The sequence below is a fragment of the Acartia tonsa genome, chromosome 3, assembly GCF_053477335.1.
Source record: "Acartia tonsa isolate MP-2025a chromosome 3, ASM5347733v1, whole genome shotgun sequence".
Taxonomy (NCBI): Eukaryota; Metazoa; Arthropoda; class Copepoda; order Calanoida; family Acartiidae; genus Acartia; species Acartia tonsa.
In genome coordinates, this window is record NC_137262.1 from 13,538,491 (window position 1) to 13,554,065 (window position 15,575).

A 15,575-nucleotide genomic window follows, 5' to 3' on the forward strand; every position below is an offset into this window, starting at 1 on the left:
CCATGCTTGAGGGTAAACAAATGGTCCTTCTTAGGAGCAACAACTCAGACAATTTGATATTCAATTCCCTTGGTTATGCGTTAAAATTCATGATATTTTTATCTCTGCATATTAATATTTGTGTGTGTTCATATAAAATACAAAACTTATTTTGTTTGCTTATGTAGGAGTATATTTATGTCATTATAATCATTTAATTGTCAAATAAATACATAATTACTTCTAGTAAAATAGTTTTAATTACCACAACAAGGTGAAAATTTGTTTAACTTTAATTGAAAACCAAGTAATAGTCTTGTGTTGGACAAGTTTTGTGAATATTTAGGGAAGAAGGTTATATTGAACTGTAAATTACACAGGTTCCCAATGTTTTAAGACAATGATTTTATATTCTTCTTAAAAGCTTTGGACATTCATTAAAATTGTTTGGTTGTTTTTTTTCAAACTAGTCGAGTTCAAACTTTTCAAAAACTGGGGTTTTCACTAATGGATATATACGTTAATATGCAGTCAATTTTCTTATTTGAGAATCATTACCCACTCCACAATTTTTATTTATTTGTAATTTCTGTTACTTTTTCATCACTATGACTGAGAGTCAGGGTTTATATTTTCTCCACAATTGCAGCTATGATATTTAGACTGATAAACTTCAGGCATAAGAAATTAAGAATGGGGAAAATGTTGAGCTTACTGTTAACATTATTTTCAATCTATTTATCACAAGGTAATATCAAGATTAGTTTATTATTTGTACATATTTTTGCTTATCTTGTTCGTGAACATTGACAAGGATGACAGTCAATTTAAAGAATACGTATATTTTTCAACAATGATGACAACAATAGGTATGCTCCATATTGATGGGAATGTTGACAAGAAGTTTGAGCCTTCAATTTTTTACAGGAGCGTATAAAATCGGTTATGAAAAATAAGAGCGGCTAAAAAGCTGCTTAAAAGCAGCCCGACCGCTTTGAATGATTCATACTTAATTATGCTCCACATTGATGGTAATCTTTTATAGGAGCTGAGAAAACCACGTTTCCCCCAATTCATTAATTACGGAATGTCTGTGATGGTTTTAAACTATTTTCTAATTTGTAGGTGATAAGAAAGGTGGCCTTTCTGATCCTGTTCTATTTTGTGATGGCTGCTTTGCTCTTATCAGGTTAATCAAAGTCAAAATCAAGTAATATTGAATTAAAAAATGGCGTTATCCTCTTAAAACATTTTTTTCAATTTTAAAAATTATATACCCCTGACTATATTACTATCCATACGAAAAAACTATGTCTAGCAGCGTATTAAATCCAGCTTTCTACGATTATAAAAATGTACAATTATAAGATTAAAGCCAGTTTTTTAGCCCGTGACTTTGGCACCTCGAGGCTAAAAATACTGCTTTTATTAAACTTATAATTGTACATTCTATTTCCGCGCAAAGCTGTTTATAATACAATACGAGAAATAATTATTATATGAATTATTTTTTTCCAGTGAGATACAAGAGGATATAACAAATTCTGTCTTGAACAAAGAAAACTTCAGGTTTAAAAATTTCAATACCAAGAAAAATATTTGAGAAAAATCACGAAACTTCGATTTTTTTTTTATTTTTGTAATCTTAAATTAAATTTGTTTAGTTCTTATGATTTGACTAAAATCTGTGACACAACAAGATTAAGAAGATACAAGTTTTCACCTCCGACACAGGTTTTAGTAATTAATCATCTTGTACTTGTTATTTATATATTGGATAATTTGTATTATATTATTTTCATTATAAATATCAAGTTGATTGGTATCTTCGGCATATTCAGCGAAATAATTAATTAATTGCCGCAAAATTTAATATTTTGTTGGGGTAAAGTTGGCGTATAACTTTTTTAATGCAACTGAAGGAGAGTGGGTAAGAAGGGGAGAAAAAAGGGAAGGGGTTATGGGGAAATTTCCTTTAGAATTGTTTGTCAGAATCCCTTTTTCCTTGGCATATGATAATTTGTTAAGTCTTATATTTGTTAATTAAACACCATCGCTTATTGAATGTTATACCTATCTGGAAGCATATGATAATGAATTGTATAATTAGTTTTATTTGTGATCCGCATGGCATGGTAGTAGGAACCTATCTATACATTTGGACTCGGAGATGCTTTACCTGAAAGGCAAGTGCCAGTCGAGCACTAACCCCCTCACCCCTCCTTCCTTATTTTTGAAATAAATTTAAAATAAGAGAGGCGGGTCGCATTTTTTACGTCTGCCTAACCACTGTGGGTGACCTTAAACCTGCGGGGCTACCCATTACTATATAAAACCTAACCTAAAGTATTAAAGAAACAAACGAAAATCGACCACCCCTTGTATTTTTAAACGCATAACAATACGTTTGAGGGATAACGCCGACTTGAATACAACACCTTGAAGACAACTAGCAAAAATGATCTCATTAATATTTTTTTGTAGAAGAGAACATGTGATGCAATAATGGAGAAATATCTTCAGAATTTGAAAAGGTAAACTAATAAATATAGAATTTTTAGATGGTTCCAGGATAAACGCAGGAGTGGACAAACGCAGGAGTGTTAAAATAATAATTTAATTAAGTATTTCCATACATGTTAGGTTAGGTTAAGATATCAATGTACAAATAAGCCCCCCACAGGGGTTAGGCATTAAAAAACCTTAAAGATAGTCTAAAATAGGTTAGGTTAAGTGTCTACTCCTGCGTTTGTCCTAGGACCATCTAGATGCATGATCTAAATCAGCCAAAGAAAACAGTGAAGGATTAATCAGACCATATTATTGGTAAGAAAGTGTAAAGATGTTAGTACTAAAAAGCAGTTTTTTTTCTTTATATAATTTGCATAATGAGTCAGCTATGAATATTTAAATTTCTTAGGATAAAGCTTCGGTTGAGTGAATTATATTGTGTAAACTTTTCTTCGCCTCGTATATTGTAAAGCATATGATGAAAAATATACCTAATATTCCTTTGTATTAAACTAGCGGCTTCGCCTCTAGCCTCTAGGGGCTTTGCCCCAAGAGGTCTAATCAAACCAATTTTTTAAATTTTAGTTTTAAAAAGAAAAAACAATTTTTTTTTTGTGGGGGGGGGGTATTTTCATTTTTGGGGGGGGGGGTTGGGGGTGTCCCACCCCCCAAGAAAATAGTTATAAACCTTCCCGGGACCTATGAGAAGCTACCCTGTAAAGGAAAACCCGATCGGTTCAGCGGTTAGCGAGATCCTTCGCTACAAACAAACAGACAGACAGACAAACAAACAGACAGACAGACAGACAGACAGACAAACAGACAGACAGACAGACAGACAGACAGACAGACAGACAGACAGACAGACAGACAGACAGACAGACAGACAGACAGACAGACAGACAGACAGACAGACAGACAGACAGACAGACAAACAGACAAACATCGTTCTACTTTGTATTATAGATTATAGAAAAATTTGAGTTTTTTTCGGATATAGTCACTTTCGTGGCAACGCCTCTAAAGGGGCGTTTCACCATATATTAACAAAAGCTTTTCTCGTATTTCTAGCCCATGCGAGACCAGTTGCCTAACCCTGCGGGGCAATCACCTAACCTAACATAAGCTCTCAAAAGCTACTGTGAAAATTTGACGAATCGCCCCTTAAGAGGCGTTGCCACGAAAGGGACTATACCCGTTTTTCGTATACTAATACTTATTTTTAGACATGTAGAAACCTATCTTGAGCATGTCGACATTGGAGTTGATGGTCTTATCAATGATTTCTGTTATCAGGTTTATATAACTTATCTTAGTAACATAATGAAGGCCATTTACAAAAAAAAAGGTTACTTAATTATCAAAAACAGACTAACGGACGTATTTACACCAAATATGAGAGGATACGTACCATTTCTCACATTCCATTAAATAAAAAACGGCTAGGACTAACAAAACTGGTTTTAATTTTATGATTTCTATTTTATTATTCGTGGAAAATTGTTTGTACTACGATGCTATAAATGATTTTTTAGAATGGCTGAGAACCGCGGTTCTAATCCAGCGGATAATAATCGGTTTCGATTCCATACTGGAAATGCCATTCCATACCATCACATAATAGACAGACAGTGTGAATTAAGACATTAGAGTAAAAAACTAGAGGGAGAAAGGGTTAAATAATTGTAATTCCCTATCGACTCTCTTTTGGGTCTTTGAAAATAAACCAATGTTACAGGTAATATTAATCCATCTAAGAAGCAGACGAAAAAGGTCATTGAAAAAGTCATAGATCTGTTGAGTAGACACTCTTTAATCATACTCAAAGAAAATTAAGACATCTATCTTTAATATCAGCCGAGTTTATGACGTTTTCCGTATTATTTAGCTTCCTATACTGATATGTGAATTATTAAGCATTAATTATTGATATTTTAGGAGACCAAGGCGTGCTCAGAATTATCAGATATTCCAACAAGGAAGCAAAGAAAAGAAAGAGAACAGCTGAAAAAACTTGCTGAACAACAAAAACAAGAAAAAATAAAAAATGAGTTATAAATTAACTTTAAATAATAAAAGTTAGAGAAAAATATAAATTTATTTGATTAAAAGTATACATACAAAAAGTTAATCACATTTCTTGTAAATTGGCTTGCATTTGAATAAAAATTTCGCTGTAATTTTTAAAATTAAATTTTAAAAGTTGATTAAGATTAAGGTTTTTGCTTTGATAATTTTTCTTGAATCTTTGAGATCTAAAATGAATTTAAATGATTTATTCTACATTGTTAGCTATTGACAAATAACTTTCCATGTTAGTAACTTTTTTAACTTTTAACAGAACTAAAGTAAAAATTATAGTGTAAAAATCTATATTTTACATCTAATTACATAACTAATAAAGGATTGCTTATATGGCAATGATTTTTAACATTCAAAACTATAACATAAAATTATTTTAAAATTTTTCTATTACATTTCAATTCAGCACAGATTAATTTAATTGAAAGATTTGAATACATTTTTATATAAACATAAAATTATTTTAAAACAAGTTACAACACTTGGCATAATTTCAGAAAATCAGTTACATATCTGTTTCATAATATATTATATCACTTAAAACTTAAAAGGCCCTGATAACCAAATAACCAGAATTTAAAATATTTTGAAAAATCACAGAATCTTATGATTTTATCTTCTCCTGCGCCTAGGATTGCGCTCACTATTATTGTTTGTTGACCTGGCAGCTGGCCGGTTAGTCTGGGCCTGCTGCTGCTGCTGGTGGGCCCGCTCAGACATGTCGTTCGTGAAGTTCTCGGCCCTTTGAGCAATGAGGTTGCCAAACCAGTGGATGAGGGCAGCTATGCCGAGACTGAACCACGGAGGAATCAGGTCAAAAAGGAAACAAAACGCCTGAAAAATATTTAGTTTTTATCAATGTTTTATAAACATAAAATTCTTTTTAAAAGTTCCAAAGGGGTTGATTTTTTGATGGCATTTACTTTTTCTTTGGTAAAAAACGCTTAACTGACATTATTCTTCTTTACAGTGAAGCTTCTTTTATGTCTAGGAAAAGTTTACAACCTTACAAGAGAAATTTCTCATAGAAAAAATCTCCCCCTCTTAAATTAAAAAAACCTGATATTAAATATAGAGGGTCGACTTAAGTCCCCTCTTTCCTCAAATGCCCTTAGAGGCATCTAGGGGCGTAGCTGCTAGTGTTTTAACAAGCATGCCATAATTATTGTTAGTTATTGTAAAGATTATATGTTGTTAGTACCTGTCCAAGATAAGTTAGTGCGACACCTGTTTTTCTCCGCAAAACTTCCAGCGAGTATTTCACACCCTCAGCACAGTTACCACTGAATAATTAAAATCAGAATCTGTGGCGGTAAGGTTAGTAAGGAAAGTGAAGGTTTTCGTGTGTTCTTGATTTACTTTATGTCAGGTTAGGTTATATTGTGATCAGGGTATCCCCAATACGCTACAGTACCGATTTTCCTTTAATATCAAGTGCCGGTTGAGCAGGGAGAATTTCATTATGCCTAACCTGTGCGGGGGGGGGGGGCGTATCAATAAAAGTAATAAACAAACTAATAAAAATGTACATCTCTCACTTTCAATTTACATCAAAATGAATTTACATCAAAATTTGGAGGGGGTTATCAGTGCTAGTCAGAGTACAATGTGTTAAAAGCGCCAATACTTCCTAATAATTTTCTTGGTCCAAAATACCTGAGCAAAACTAGAGCAGTGATAATATCAGGAGAAGTGTTTAGCTGCGCAATCTGGGACTCCAACTCTTTGATTCTTTTCTCCTGGGCTTCAAGTTTGTTCTCCTAAATATATCCTATTAATAAAAGTTTCAGAATGTCTGTAAGTCTGTCTGTCTGTTTGTACCCAACCGCTGAATCGATATGATTCCCCTTTATAGTGTAGCTTCTCATAGGTCCTGGGAAGAATTATTTTAGTGGAGGGTACCACCACCCTTCCAAGAGAAACAAAACTTGAAAAAATTGCCACCCTCCCCCCCTCCCACAAAAAAATACATATTACTCTACCTGATCTAAAAGTCTCTCTTGCATAGTTCTAATTCTCAATTCTTTTCTCAGCAGTAGTCTCTCATTCATCAGCTTTTCCAGGGTGCTTCCATCACTAGAAATAGATACATTATAGTGAAGCTTCATTAAAGAAATACAATGGTCAGTCATAAATAAAAAAAATTGTAGAAAATTTAAAATCACGAAACCTTTAGAATATGTTTCATTATGAATTTTGTAGCATGACTTACAGACCAAGAGACAACATAAATTACAAACTGGATGTTTATTGGTATAGGAAATCTTCAGAAACAAATTCTTGATTGACAAATGAAAAACTTACGTTTTCCCTATTACGTTGCTAGAGACAGACGGACGGAGTGATACTATCCAACAGAAGCGATGCAACAAAGCTTAAATTTCAAGCCTTTTTGTGACACTATTCTAACAGTTAAATCACGCGATAAGTGCATGAGTTTTCAATTTAAGGAAGTTACACATAGATTTTGGATGGTTTTAGGTTATTTTATTGCTATGCTTTTGAATGGGTTAAGGCTATTTTTTCAATATTCGAATACTTAGCACTTGGATAATAGGTCTGCAGCCATTAGTAAAATTTAAAAGTAAATGAGTAGCATTCTATCTTTTTTATAAGGGTTTATGTAAATTTAAGAGATGGTTTAGCTTTGCATAATGAAAAAACTCGATCTTTGTAGTTTGGGTGCAAAATAAAATAAGACAAGGATAGAATTTAATAGCTAACAACTAGTCATTAATCTTTCAATTCCCAAGGAGAGAAATAAGTTTCCTCGAAAAGGAAAAACAACAGGGAAAATTATGTCCACGTAAAGCATAGCAATATTAATGAAATGGCAAAATTTGTAATAAACAAAGAAAAAAAACAAATTAAGTCGATATTAATATAAACAAAACCTGTAATAGGGATATGAGATTGATAATAACGAAACCTTATACACATTTACATATACGTCTTGACCGACAGACTGACGGTACTCATATACTGGATACTAATTTGTACAGGGAATCTTACCAAAAGAGTCATAAAACAGAATAGAACCACACCAAAATTTGAAAAAAACTATTATAACACTAAAATTGAAAGTGAAGTGTCGACTCTCCCCTCCCACTTCCATCAAGTGCCCCAAAAGACCTCTAGGGGCGTAGCCGATAGTCTCAAAAAAAATTAAATATGAGTTATCTATCCCTGTCCCTTGGCGTGTGCTGTGATAATGGATTTATTATTACTTGGATGTTACACCACATTTTTATATTTTTCATACCTAAATGTATCTAAAATAGCGATACCCCTCATCAACCCCCTATATCTCACTTCTACGGGATGAACGAACTGACCAATAAATGAGTTTCATGTTTGCAACCTGTCATATATCCACGTATATCCTATATCCATTGCTATGATGAAATGCATCACTTGAACTAATCTATATTTTACTATTTCCATCACTCAATTTACACAACATTTTAAAAACAGTGTCCCATTCATTTTAGTACAACACTTTCTCCAACCCCCTATGTTTTCTTTATACTAGATGGAATACATAATTGGTATATAAGGTAATGTCTTAATTGTAAATTGGATAAAACATGTGCAAATTTGGTACAGAAGAGTTGTAATATTTACAATTTTAGATGTACATTTGCCACTGAACATAATATTACTGGATGTATGAATTTTTGTGTTATATTTATGGCATTTACTTTAAATATGACAGATGTTAATAAATTTCCACAAAAAAATAAAAAAAATCCAGTTGTAATTCTGCTGGTTGTAAAGAGATGACAGCAGTAAAAATAAATACCTAAAAAGTTCTTGTTTCTTTAAAGTTTCTGGAGAAATTGGACTCTCATCACAGGGAACCAGCAAACTTTGCTCCATTAAAATCATACTTTTCCTGTAATATGATACTGTTTATATATTATTTAATTATAAATATTTCAGTTATCATCAACAACATATTATGTAGGTCTTACTAAAATAAAAGTACTTTACAATAATTTTGATTTTATATTTATTTAAATAGAGAAGTATTATGTGCTAATGTTCCAAGCTAAACTTTAAAAACACAAAAAAACTTCACAAAAAAAAAAGAGTTACAGCACCTGGATTTCTGGAATTGCTCTGTAACTGTAAGTGGAATTGATTAAAGATCTCAATGAGAAAAAAAGGTATTACCTGTGGTTTGCCTTGATGATGTCAGGATCAGAATCCTCACCACAAGAATCAGCTTCCTCAGCTACCTGAAAAATAATATCATAGAAAAAAGTAGAAGGATGACCGCTTTGAGCTTTAGATCTACATAGCTTACATGCAGCTGGACCGATTAGGCTTTCTGATTATTTTTAGCTTTATGTTATTTTCCTATGCGGGGTGGGTGTGGGGAGTGTGGGGAGGGGGTGGGGGAGACAACCACATCCCGAAAAATTACTTCTCAAAATATTACCATTTCATGTGCACTTTCTCGTAAGGTAAACTAAAAAATATATGAGGGGTAGTATGAGTTACAAATTTTTATTTTCAACAATTCTCAAATGTAGGGTTGGGGGGTGGTATCTACACACCCTCTTGGGCGAATCAGCTTCTTGAACAATCACATTTAATTTCATGAAACTGGATAATCCAGATTTTGTCATTAATAGCTTAATGAAATTAAAAATGCGGCTTTTAATTTTTCTTTCACCAGAAAATTCTTTTAAGCTGTTGCTAAATTAACAGAAAGTTTTGGCCTATGTATAGGCTTGACAATTTGTACTTTCTTTACTTAAAAGATATTTCATCTAATTTTTTATTGTTCTAATTTGCAACATTTCAAAAATAAATCTGAGTGGTTGGCAGTTTTTAAAATGTGGTTATCTATTACAAATCAATCAACAAAACTAGATAAGAAATCTGTTAAACTGTGAGTCATCAAGGAGCGTCATAAACAGTATTGAAGAGAGAGGGGTTTGTCTGTTTCAAAATAATCACTTTTCAATTTTGCAAAAATTTTTCTGAACACGAATAAATCTGTTTACATACTTTTTAATATTTTGCAATGCTTATAGGAACAATTTTCACCATTAGTATCGCAGCGAAAATGTATACATTATTTAAGAAAAATAACAGTAAAGTTTAATACAGTGAAAATATTACTTGTGTCATATTTATAATGCCTTTATAGATACCCGTTTATTTCATTATATGTTCGTAGATGACTTAAGATCATTCGTGACTCGGTCGAACAGACAGAAATACGAACAGACACATCTTAGTAATGGAATAGCTGCGCTTCTAAAAGTTCTAAATAGTTTATATCACCACCATGCCAAACCCTAGACCAGAGGTTAATTATAGTTGCCATTCTAAAAAGACAAATAGTCTCACAACTTTAAGATATTTCCTTTAGACATTGAAAAAACTAATATTAATAAATTTGAAAATAAGTAAAATGCTGGAAAAAAAATTATTTAAAGAATAGCTGAAAGTTTACAAAAAGTGTTATTAAATTGCAATGAGTAAGTAAATCTTAAGTGTTTTTCTTTTGACCAAATACATCAAAAATATTTTATCTTATTTTATTTAATTACAGCAAAATAAACAACTTTTCAATTTATGTTTCCAAAAATCATTAAGATATTCCCTGAAGAAATTATGAAATAGTAGCACAAAGACATATAAAAGGGGGGAGGCGGATGTGCCACTTTTTGAAACCAAAACCAAAAGTAAACAAAGGAACTCATCTAAAAAAAGAGTTACAGGTCTGAGATTTTGCATGGCAGTTGCTTTATAGGGGTACAATATGGAACTGTGAAGAAACGGTGGCGCAACCGCCGAAAACCGGCGTTTCCCGCTGAATTTTTTTTTTGCCTTTTCTCGGCGGTTTTCGGCGGTTGCGCCGCCGTTTCTTTACAGTTCCATATTGTACCCCTATTAAGCAACTGCCATGCAAAATCTCAGACCTGTAACTCTTTTTTTAGTTGAGTTCCTTTGACTTTTAGTTTTGGTTTCAAAAAGTGGCACATCCGCCTCCCCCCTTATAAACAAAAGATTTCTTATCTAGACTTCACAGTGTTATAATTGCCCTCAAGGCACAACGTGGTAGAAATTATTATATTTTGTCGGTAATAAAACAAATTACTTGACGAAAATTGAGAAGGGTGATAACTTTAATGTTTGTATAATAGTATTATCCTCTTAAGTTTAATTTGGCTTTTTATCAAACCTTTTAAATAAAATAAAATGAAACAATTAAAAAGTTTCACGACTAAAGACTTTAGAACAAAAGGGTAACTTAACTTAGGTAATTGTGGAAGCTTCTCTGAAAAGTAAGCATAGATTAGCTAAAATGCCTATCATGAATTCTTCATGTTTTAATTCGTATGGATGTTTGAATTTAATAGACCAATAAAAATGACAAGAAGTGGTATAGAGAAAGATGATAGAATTCTACAAAGGAAGCTATTTAAATTCATCTTTTGGGATAATACAATGGGCGATATACTGTTTACAAAATTACCCCTTCTGAAGATTAAAACTGTTGGGTGCAAAGTTTGGATACTACTTCTTTAAACCGACCAAAAAGTTTTTGGCCAACAAATAAGATAACGTATATCTAAAACTTTGGGGACCAGAGGTGGGTTCCTAAAAAACCTTACCCCACTGAACTTTGGAACATGCGTTTGGAACACTCAATTGCTCCCTTGTTTTCCCATTTTTTTGGAACATCAAATGGGGGAAATGCAAATGTCATTCTTAAAAAAAATCTAATTGAAAAAAATAGTGGGGCAAAATAATGTTCCAAAAGATAAAGTGGGGTACCCATAATTAAATTTGGAATATTTTTTTTTAATTCAGAGATTTTTCAAATTTTCAAATATTTAAATTAAACATAAAAAATATGTCTAAAAAAACAAATACCAACAAAGACAAAAAAAATCTTCCAAATTTCAAAATAGTGTTCTAATGGGGATATTTTATCCCCACTCAAAAAATCATTTTGGAGCATTATAATCAGTGGGGTAAAAGTTTTTTAAGTATCAATATTAACAATTTTTTATTTGCCCCACTGGTTATAATGTTCCAAAGTGATTTTAGTGGGGTAAAATTTTTTTAAGAACCCACCTCAGTACAATTTACAGTTAAACAATCCCTCTAATCTCTGACTAGAATTACAAGGTGTATACTTGTCCAATTGATCAAAGGTGTAACCTCCCATTTAACCCCACATTTTATGTTTCATTTAAGGGCATTTTCCTTCAAAGTGCCTTGTTGACCCAGGAAACCCCCGCCCCTCTTGCTATTTTAAAATAAACTGAAAATAAAGGAGGAGGGTTGGTAGTTTTTACTTTTTAAAGTCCTGGTTGGTTAAGTAATAATGGGTAAAAGTAGCCCCGCAGGGTTAGCTGTATGAAATCCCCCCATAACCCTTATTTTAAATTTATTTCGAAAACAAAGAGGGAGATGGGGGGGGGGGAATCAGTGCTCGACAGGTATCTTACGGGAAAGAACCGATTGAAGGCGTTGCTGTTTCTAGATGTGTCAAAGTGGCCGTGTCATAATAAGAGCCTACTTGGCAAATAAATTTCTCTAGGCGATTACTGACACTATAAGGAATTTTAATTACATTCTTCATATTAAATAATCAAGGCATTCGCAACCGCATTTTATAAGTTTTACAATTTGCAGTTAAGGCAAATAGAAGTAAATAATCCATAGCAGAAAAGCCAGAGACCGTCATTATATTATCATGTTTAAAAATCGACAGAAGAAAAGCAAAATTTTTCAAAAATCAGCAAAGCTGCTGTCAAAGAAAATAATTCTTAAAAGTGGCATGATTCACATGTTATAATTTAAGTCGCAAACAGTTTTAATAAATAAAGCTAAGCAATTACTTTATGCTTTTCCTCAAATTTTTTATTCCCCATACCTGCAGTGTCATAACCCCGCAGAACTAACCTAACAAACACACGAAAAATTTATTTATTCCAATTTATTTCAAAACAAGAGGTGGCATGGCTTTGACTTTCAGGGAAACCGCCAAAAATTTTGCTTTGTAAATCATTAAAAATCATTGTTTAATCCTAAATAAATCTGAATGTTCTAATGCTTATCCTAATGTAGGCGGTTACAAATATAAGAAAACATCCAGACGGTAGTTTTATCATTATGTAAAGTAAGAAGATATTTATCTTTCTGTGTGTCTGTCTGTAGCTCTGGATCTCGCTAACCACTGAACCGATATGGTTCTCCTTTAAAGTAAAGCCCAGGTAAGGCTTTTAACTATTTAAGGGGAATGTACCTCCACCTTCCCAAGAAAAATCTCACCTACAACTTTTTTAAAGTGTAGAGTCGACTGACCCCCTTCCCTCAAGTCTCCTTAAAGGCCTCTAGGAACATAGCTGCTTGTTCAATTATATAGCAGTCTGTTGAGTGGTTGTCTGATGTATGTGTAAATTAGAATCAAACAAAGGTTTGTGAGTTTTTTTTAGGTTTTATTCTACTTTTTAAGGAAATAACTACAGGAGAAATTGTTCATTAAAAAAAAGTAAGCGACCCAGCCGACATAATATTTTAAAAATCTATTAAATTTTTATATCAAATAATCTTTAATCCTAAAAATCCCCGACCGAGAGCTATCTTTATAAAAAAAAATAATTTGGCAGAAGAAAAAATATTTTACGAGTTTTCTGATGATTATTTTGAACGCAAATTACCCCACCTTGTTTCAAATTTAATCATTAAGAAGTTTCACAAACTAAATGAACATATGTTCAATATTTATTTGGAGCTAATTTCTTTAAAAGAAAAAAAAACAATTTAGATGATCATTAATAAAACTAATATAATTTTGTTTTAAAAAAAGCAAAATATTAAGGAAACGCATAAAAATATTTATTTTTTTTAACCAAAATGTTTTTACCAAATTTGGAAGACATTTTTCCGCTCGGAGCATCTTGTATTTTGAATAAAAACCACACAAGGGCAAGGGAATAAATGAGAATTTGGATCATTTTAATTTAACTAAATGTGGGTGCTATCCAAATCCAAATATGATACATATTTGATCAAGTTCGTTTTAATTTTATTCAATTTTAGTCATTTTTGTTGTTGTTGTAAAATATCGGTTTTAATCATTTCAAAGTTATAGGCTAAGGCATATCACCGGTCGTGCAAAAGGGATGTGTTGGAGAAATTTAGAAGGAGGCAACTAAAGACTATTATTTCTTTGTGTGCATCGCCTCTATGACTCAACACGAACTTAATATCAAATTTTAAGGTACAAACTGTTCATATTCTAAGACTATAACAAGCTAACTATGCATTTAAATAACAAGAATTTTAAAAGTTTTCCTAGTTGAATGTCCCGTATGCTGCTTACCTCATAATCGTAGCCCAGGTGAAAGTCCAGAGCTGTGTCCATAATTGGACTCATTTTTAAGGAACGACCTTATAACTTCTGAAACAGAAATACACAAATTAATAATCTATAGTTTAATGTATTGCGTTTTTTTTGGTGTGAAGTAAATGTTATCTGAAGTGTCTGAACAAATTTGCCTTTTATCTTAACTTCATAAAGCTCTTGCAATTATATTAGGATAGAGAAATCTAGAGTAGATGCTTCTTTTATTAAAGTCTAACTCAAATGGCAGCCAAGTAAATCCCATTATTATATACCATAGCCGTACAGACAGACCGACAGACAAACGTACATACAAAGAAATTGAGAAATAGAATTATGCACATCATGTTATGTAAGTTTAATATATAATTAACTTTGATGACTGAAATTTTAATGTAGAAAAATGTTTTTAATAATAAGTTTAACGATATCATGATAATCATAATGTCTTTGTGTTTTAATCAAATCTCTGCTGAATTAAAAAATCATTCCATTGCAAAAAACGCGATCTTTGGTTTGTTTAAATGTCTATTTATTTAGCATTTTTCAAGAATGTCAAGCGTGGGAAAAATTTTAGAATGTGGGAACCATTTATTTTGATTTAAATGGTACATATGATTTTCATTTAAATTCATTTTTTGGACCCGTGAGAAAATTTTTTTAACGTGAGAACCATTTAATTTTCATTGAATTTCATTTTTTGGAAGTGTGGGAAAAAACAGGAGAAAAAATATGTTTTAGTATAAAGAAATGTTCTATCAGTTTCAAACCTTTTTCATTCGTTAGATCATACTGACTTTGGAAGAACTGTCAGACCGATTTTTGAACTTCAATCTGTGAAAAAAGATATTCAAGTTTTAATTTTTTGTTTTGAAAATATTATTTTACATGTATTGACGCCATCTTGGATTATGATAATTTTTTTTTGTTAGAAGATTTATTTTCTAAAATATATTTAAAAAATTAACTTTTTACAATAAAAAAATCTTTGAACTTAAATTGACCAATAATTCAAAGATTTTTTCTCTTTGATTTGGAAGATTTTTTATGATTTTTATTTTTAATGGCAAATAAAAACACAACAGTGAAAAAAATGAAAATTAAATGAAAAAACGTTTTATGATTTCATTCAAGAAATTATTTGCTAACATCACCTTTTTGCTGCAATAGAATGTTATTTAAGCAAACAAAATTTAGCATAAATGGATATTTAAATCCCTCGGTATTAAATGATGAGCTAACGCTCGATCATTTAATACCTTGGGATTTAAATATCCATTTATGCTAAATTTTGTTTGCTTAAATAACTCATTTTAATCATAAAAATATGGCTCTACAAACATAATTTATAAAAAAGCAAAGCTTTCCCCTCTTTTCCATACTTGATTGCTTTAGTAAACAATACATAATTTAAAAGGGAGGTTTTTTAAATTTTTCTTTGCAAGCAAACCATTCATTTTTCCTTTGTATTACAACTGAAAAAGTTTTTAAAAAGAATTTGCATTGATTTTTCTGAAAGGCATAATTATTTCAGCCAAAATGGTGCAATATTCATTAGTGTCCAAAATATCAAATAAAAACATCCAATTAAAAGGACAACTTAATATTATTTTTATTTACTAAG

General features: G+C 31.7%; 2 protein-coding genes across 2 annotated transcripts; one reads left to right on the plus strand and one right to left on the minus strand.

The window, feature by feature from the left end:
* The first annotated feature begins 655 nt into the window (after nt 1-655).
* Nucleotides 656-4,580, plus strand: LOC145313378 (uncharacterized). Its single transcript, XM_080152740.1, has 7 exons — nt 656-727; nt 1,105-1,168; nt 1,498-1,548; nt 1,644-1,713; nt 2,464-2,513; nt 3,717-3,786; nt 4,429-4,580. Exons 1-7 carry the CDS (start codon nt 673-675, stop codon nt 4,546-4,548), a joined length of 480 nt encoding a protein of 159 aa, XP_080008866.1. The 5' UTR covers nt 656-672; the 3' UTR covers nt 4,549-4,580.
* Nucleotides 4,570-14,019, minus strand: LOC145313377 (uncharacterized). Its single transcript, XM_080152739.1, has 7 exons — nt 13,931-14,019; nt 8,749-8,813; nt 8,375-8,467; nt 6,555-6,648; nt 6,229-6,332; nt 5,774-5,855; nt 4,570-5,406 (listed from the first exon to the last, which is right to left on the minus strand). Exons 1-7 carry the CDS (start codon nt 13,982-13,984, stop codon nt 5,185-5,187), a joined length of 714 nt encoding a protein of 237 aa, XP_080008865.1. The 5' UTR covers nt 13,985-14,019; the 3' UTR covers nt 4,570-5,184.
* Between the last annotated feature and the right edge of the window lie 1,556 nt (nt 14,020-15,575).

What these genes read in the sequence shown, in the direction of transcription:
- LOC145313378 (XM_080152740.1), top strand. Translation starts at nt 673, where the DNA reads ATGGGGAAAATGTTGAGCTTACTGTTAACATTATTTTCAATCTATTTA. An exon ending in TATCTTCAGAATTTGAAAAG is followed by an intron (nt 2,514 to 3,716) that starts GTAAACTAATAA and finishes ACTTATTTTTAG; the next exon opens with ACATGTAGAAACCTATCTTG. An exon ending in TCAATGATTTCTGTTATCAG is followed by an intron (nt 3,787 to 4,428) that starts GTTTATATAACT and finishes TTGATATTTTAG; the next exon opens with GAGACCAAGGCGTGCTCAGA.
- LOC145313377 (XM_080152739.1), bottom strand. Translation starts at nt 13,984, where the DNA reads ATGAGTCCAATTATGGACACAGCTCTGGACTTTCACCTGGGCTACGAT. An exon ending in ACCTGGGCTACGATTATGAG is followed by an intron (nt 8,814 to 13,930) that starts GTAAGCAGCATA and finishes ATTATTTTTCAG; the next exon opens with GTAGCTGAGGAAGCTGATTC. An exon ending in AAGAGAGACTTTTAGATCAG is followed by an intron (nt 6,333 to 6,554) that starts GTAGAGTAATAT and finishes GGATATATTTAG; the next exon opens with GAGAACAAACTTGAAGCCCA.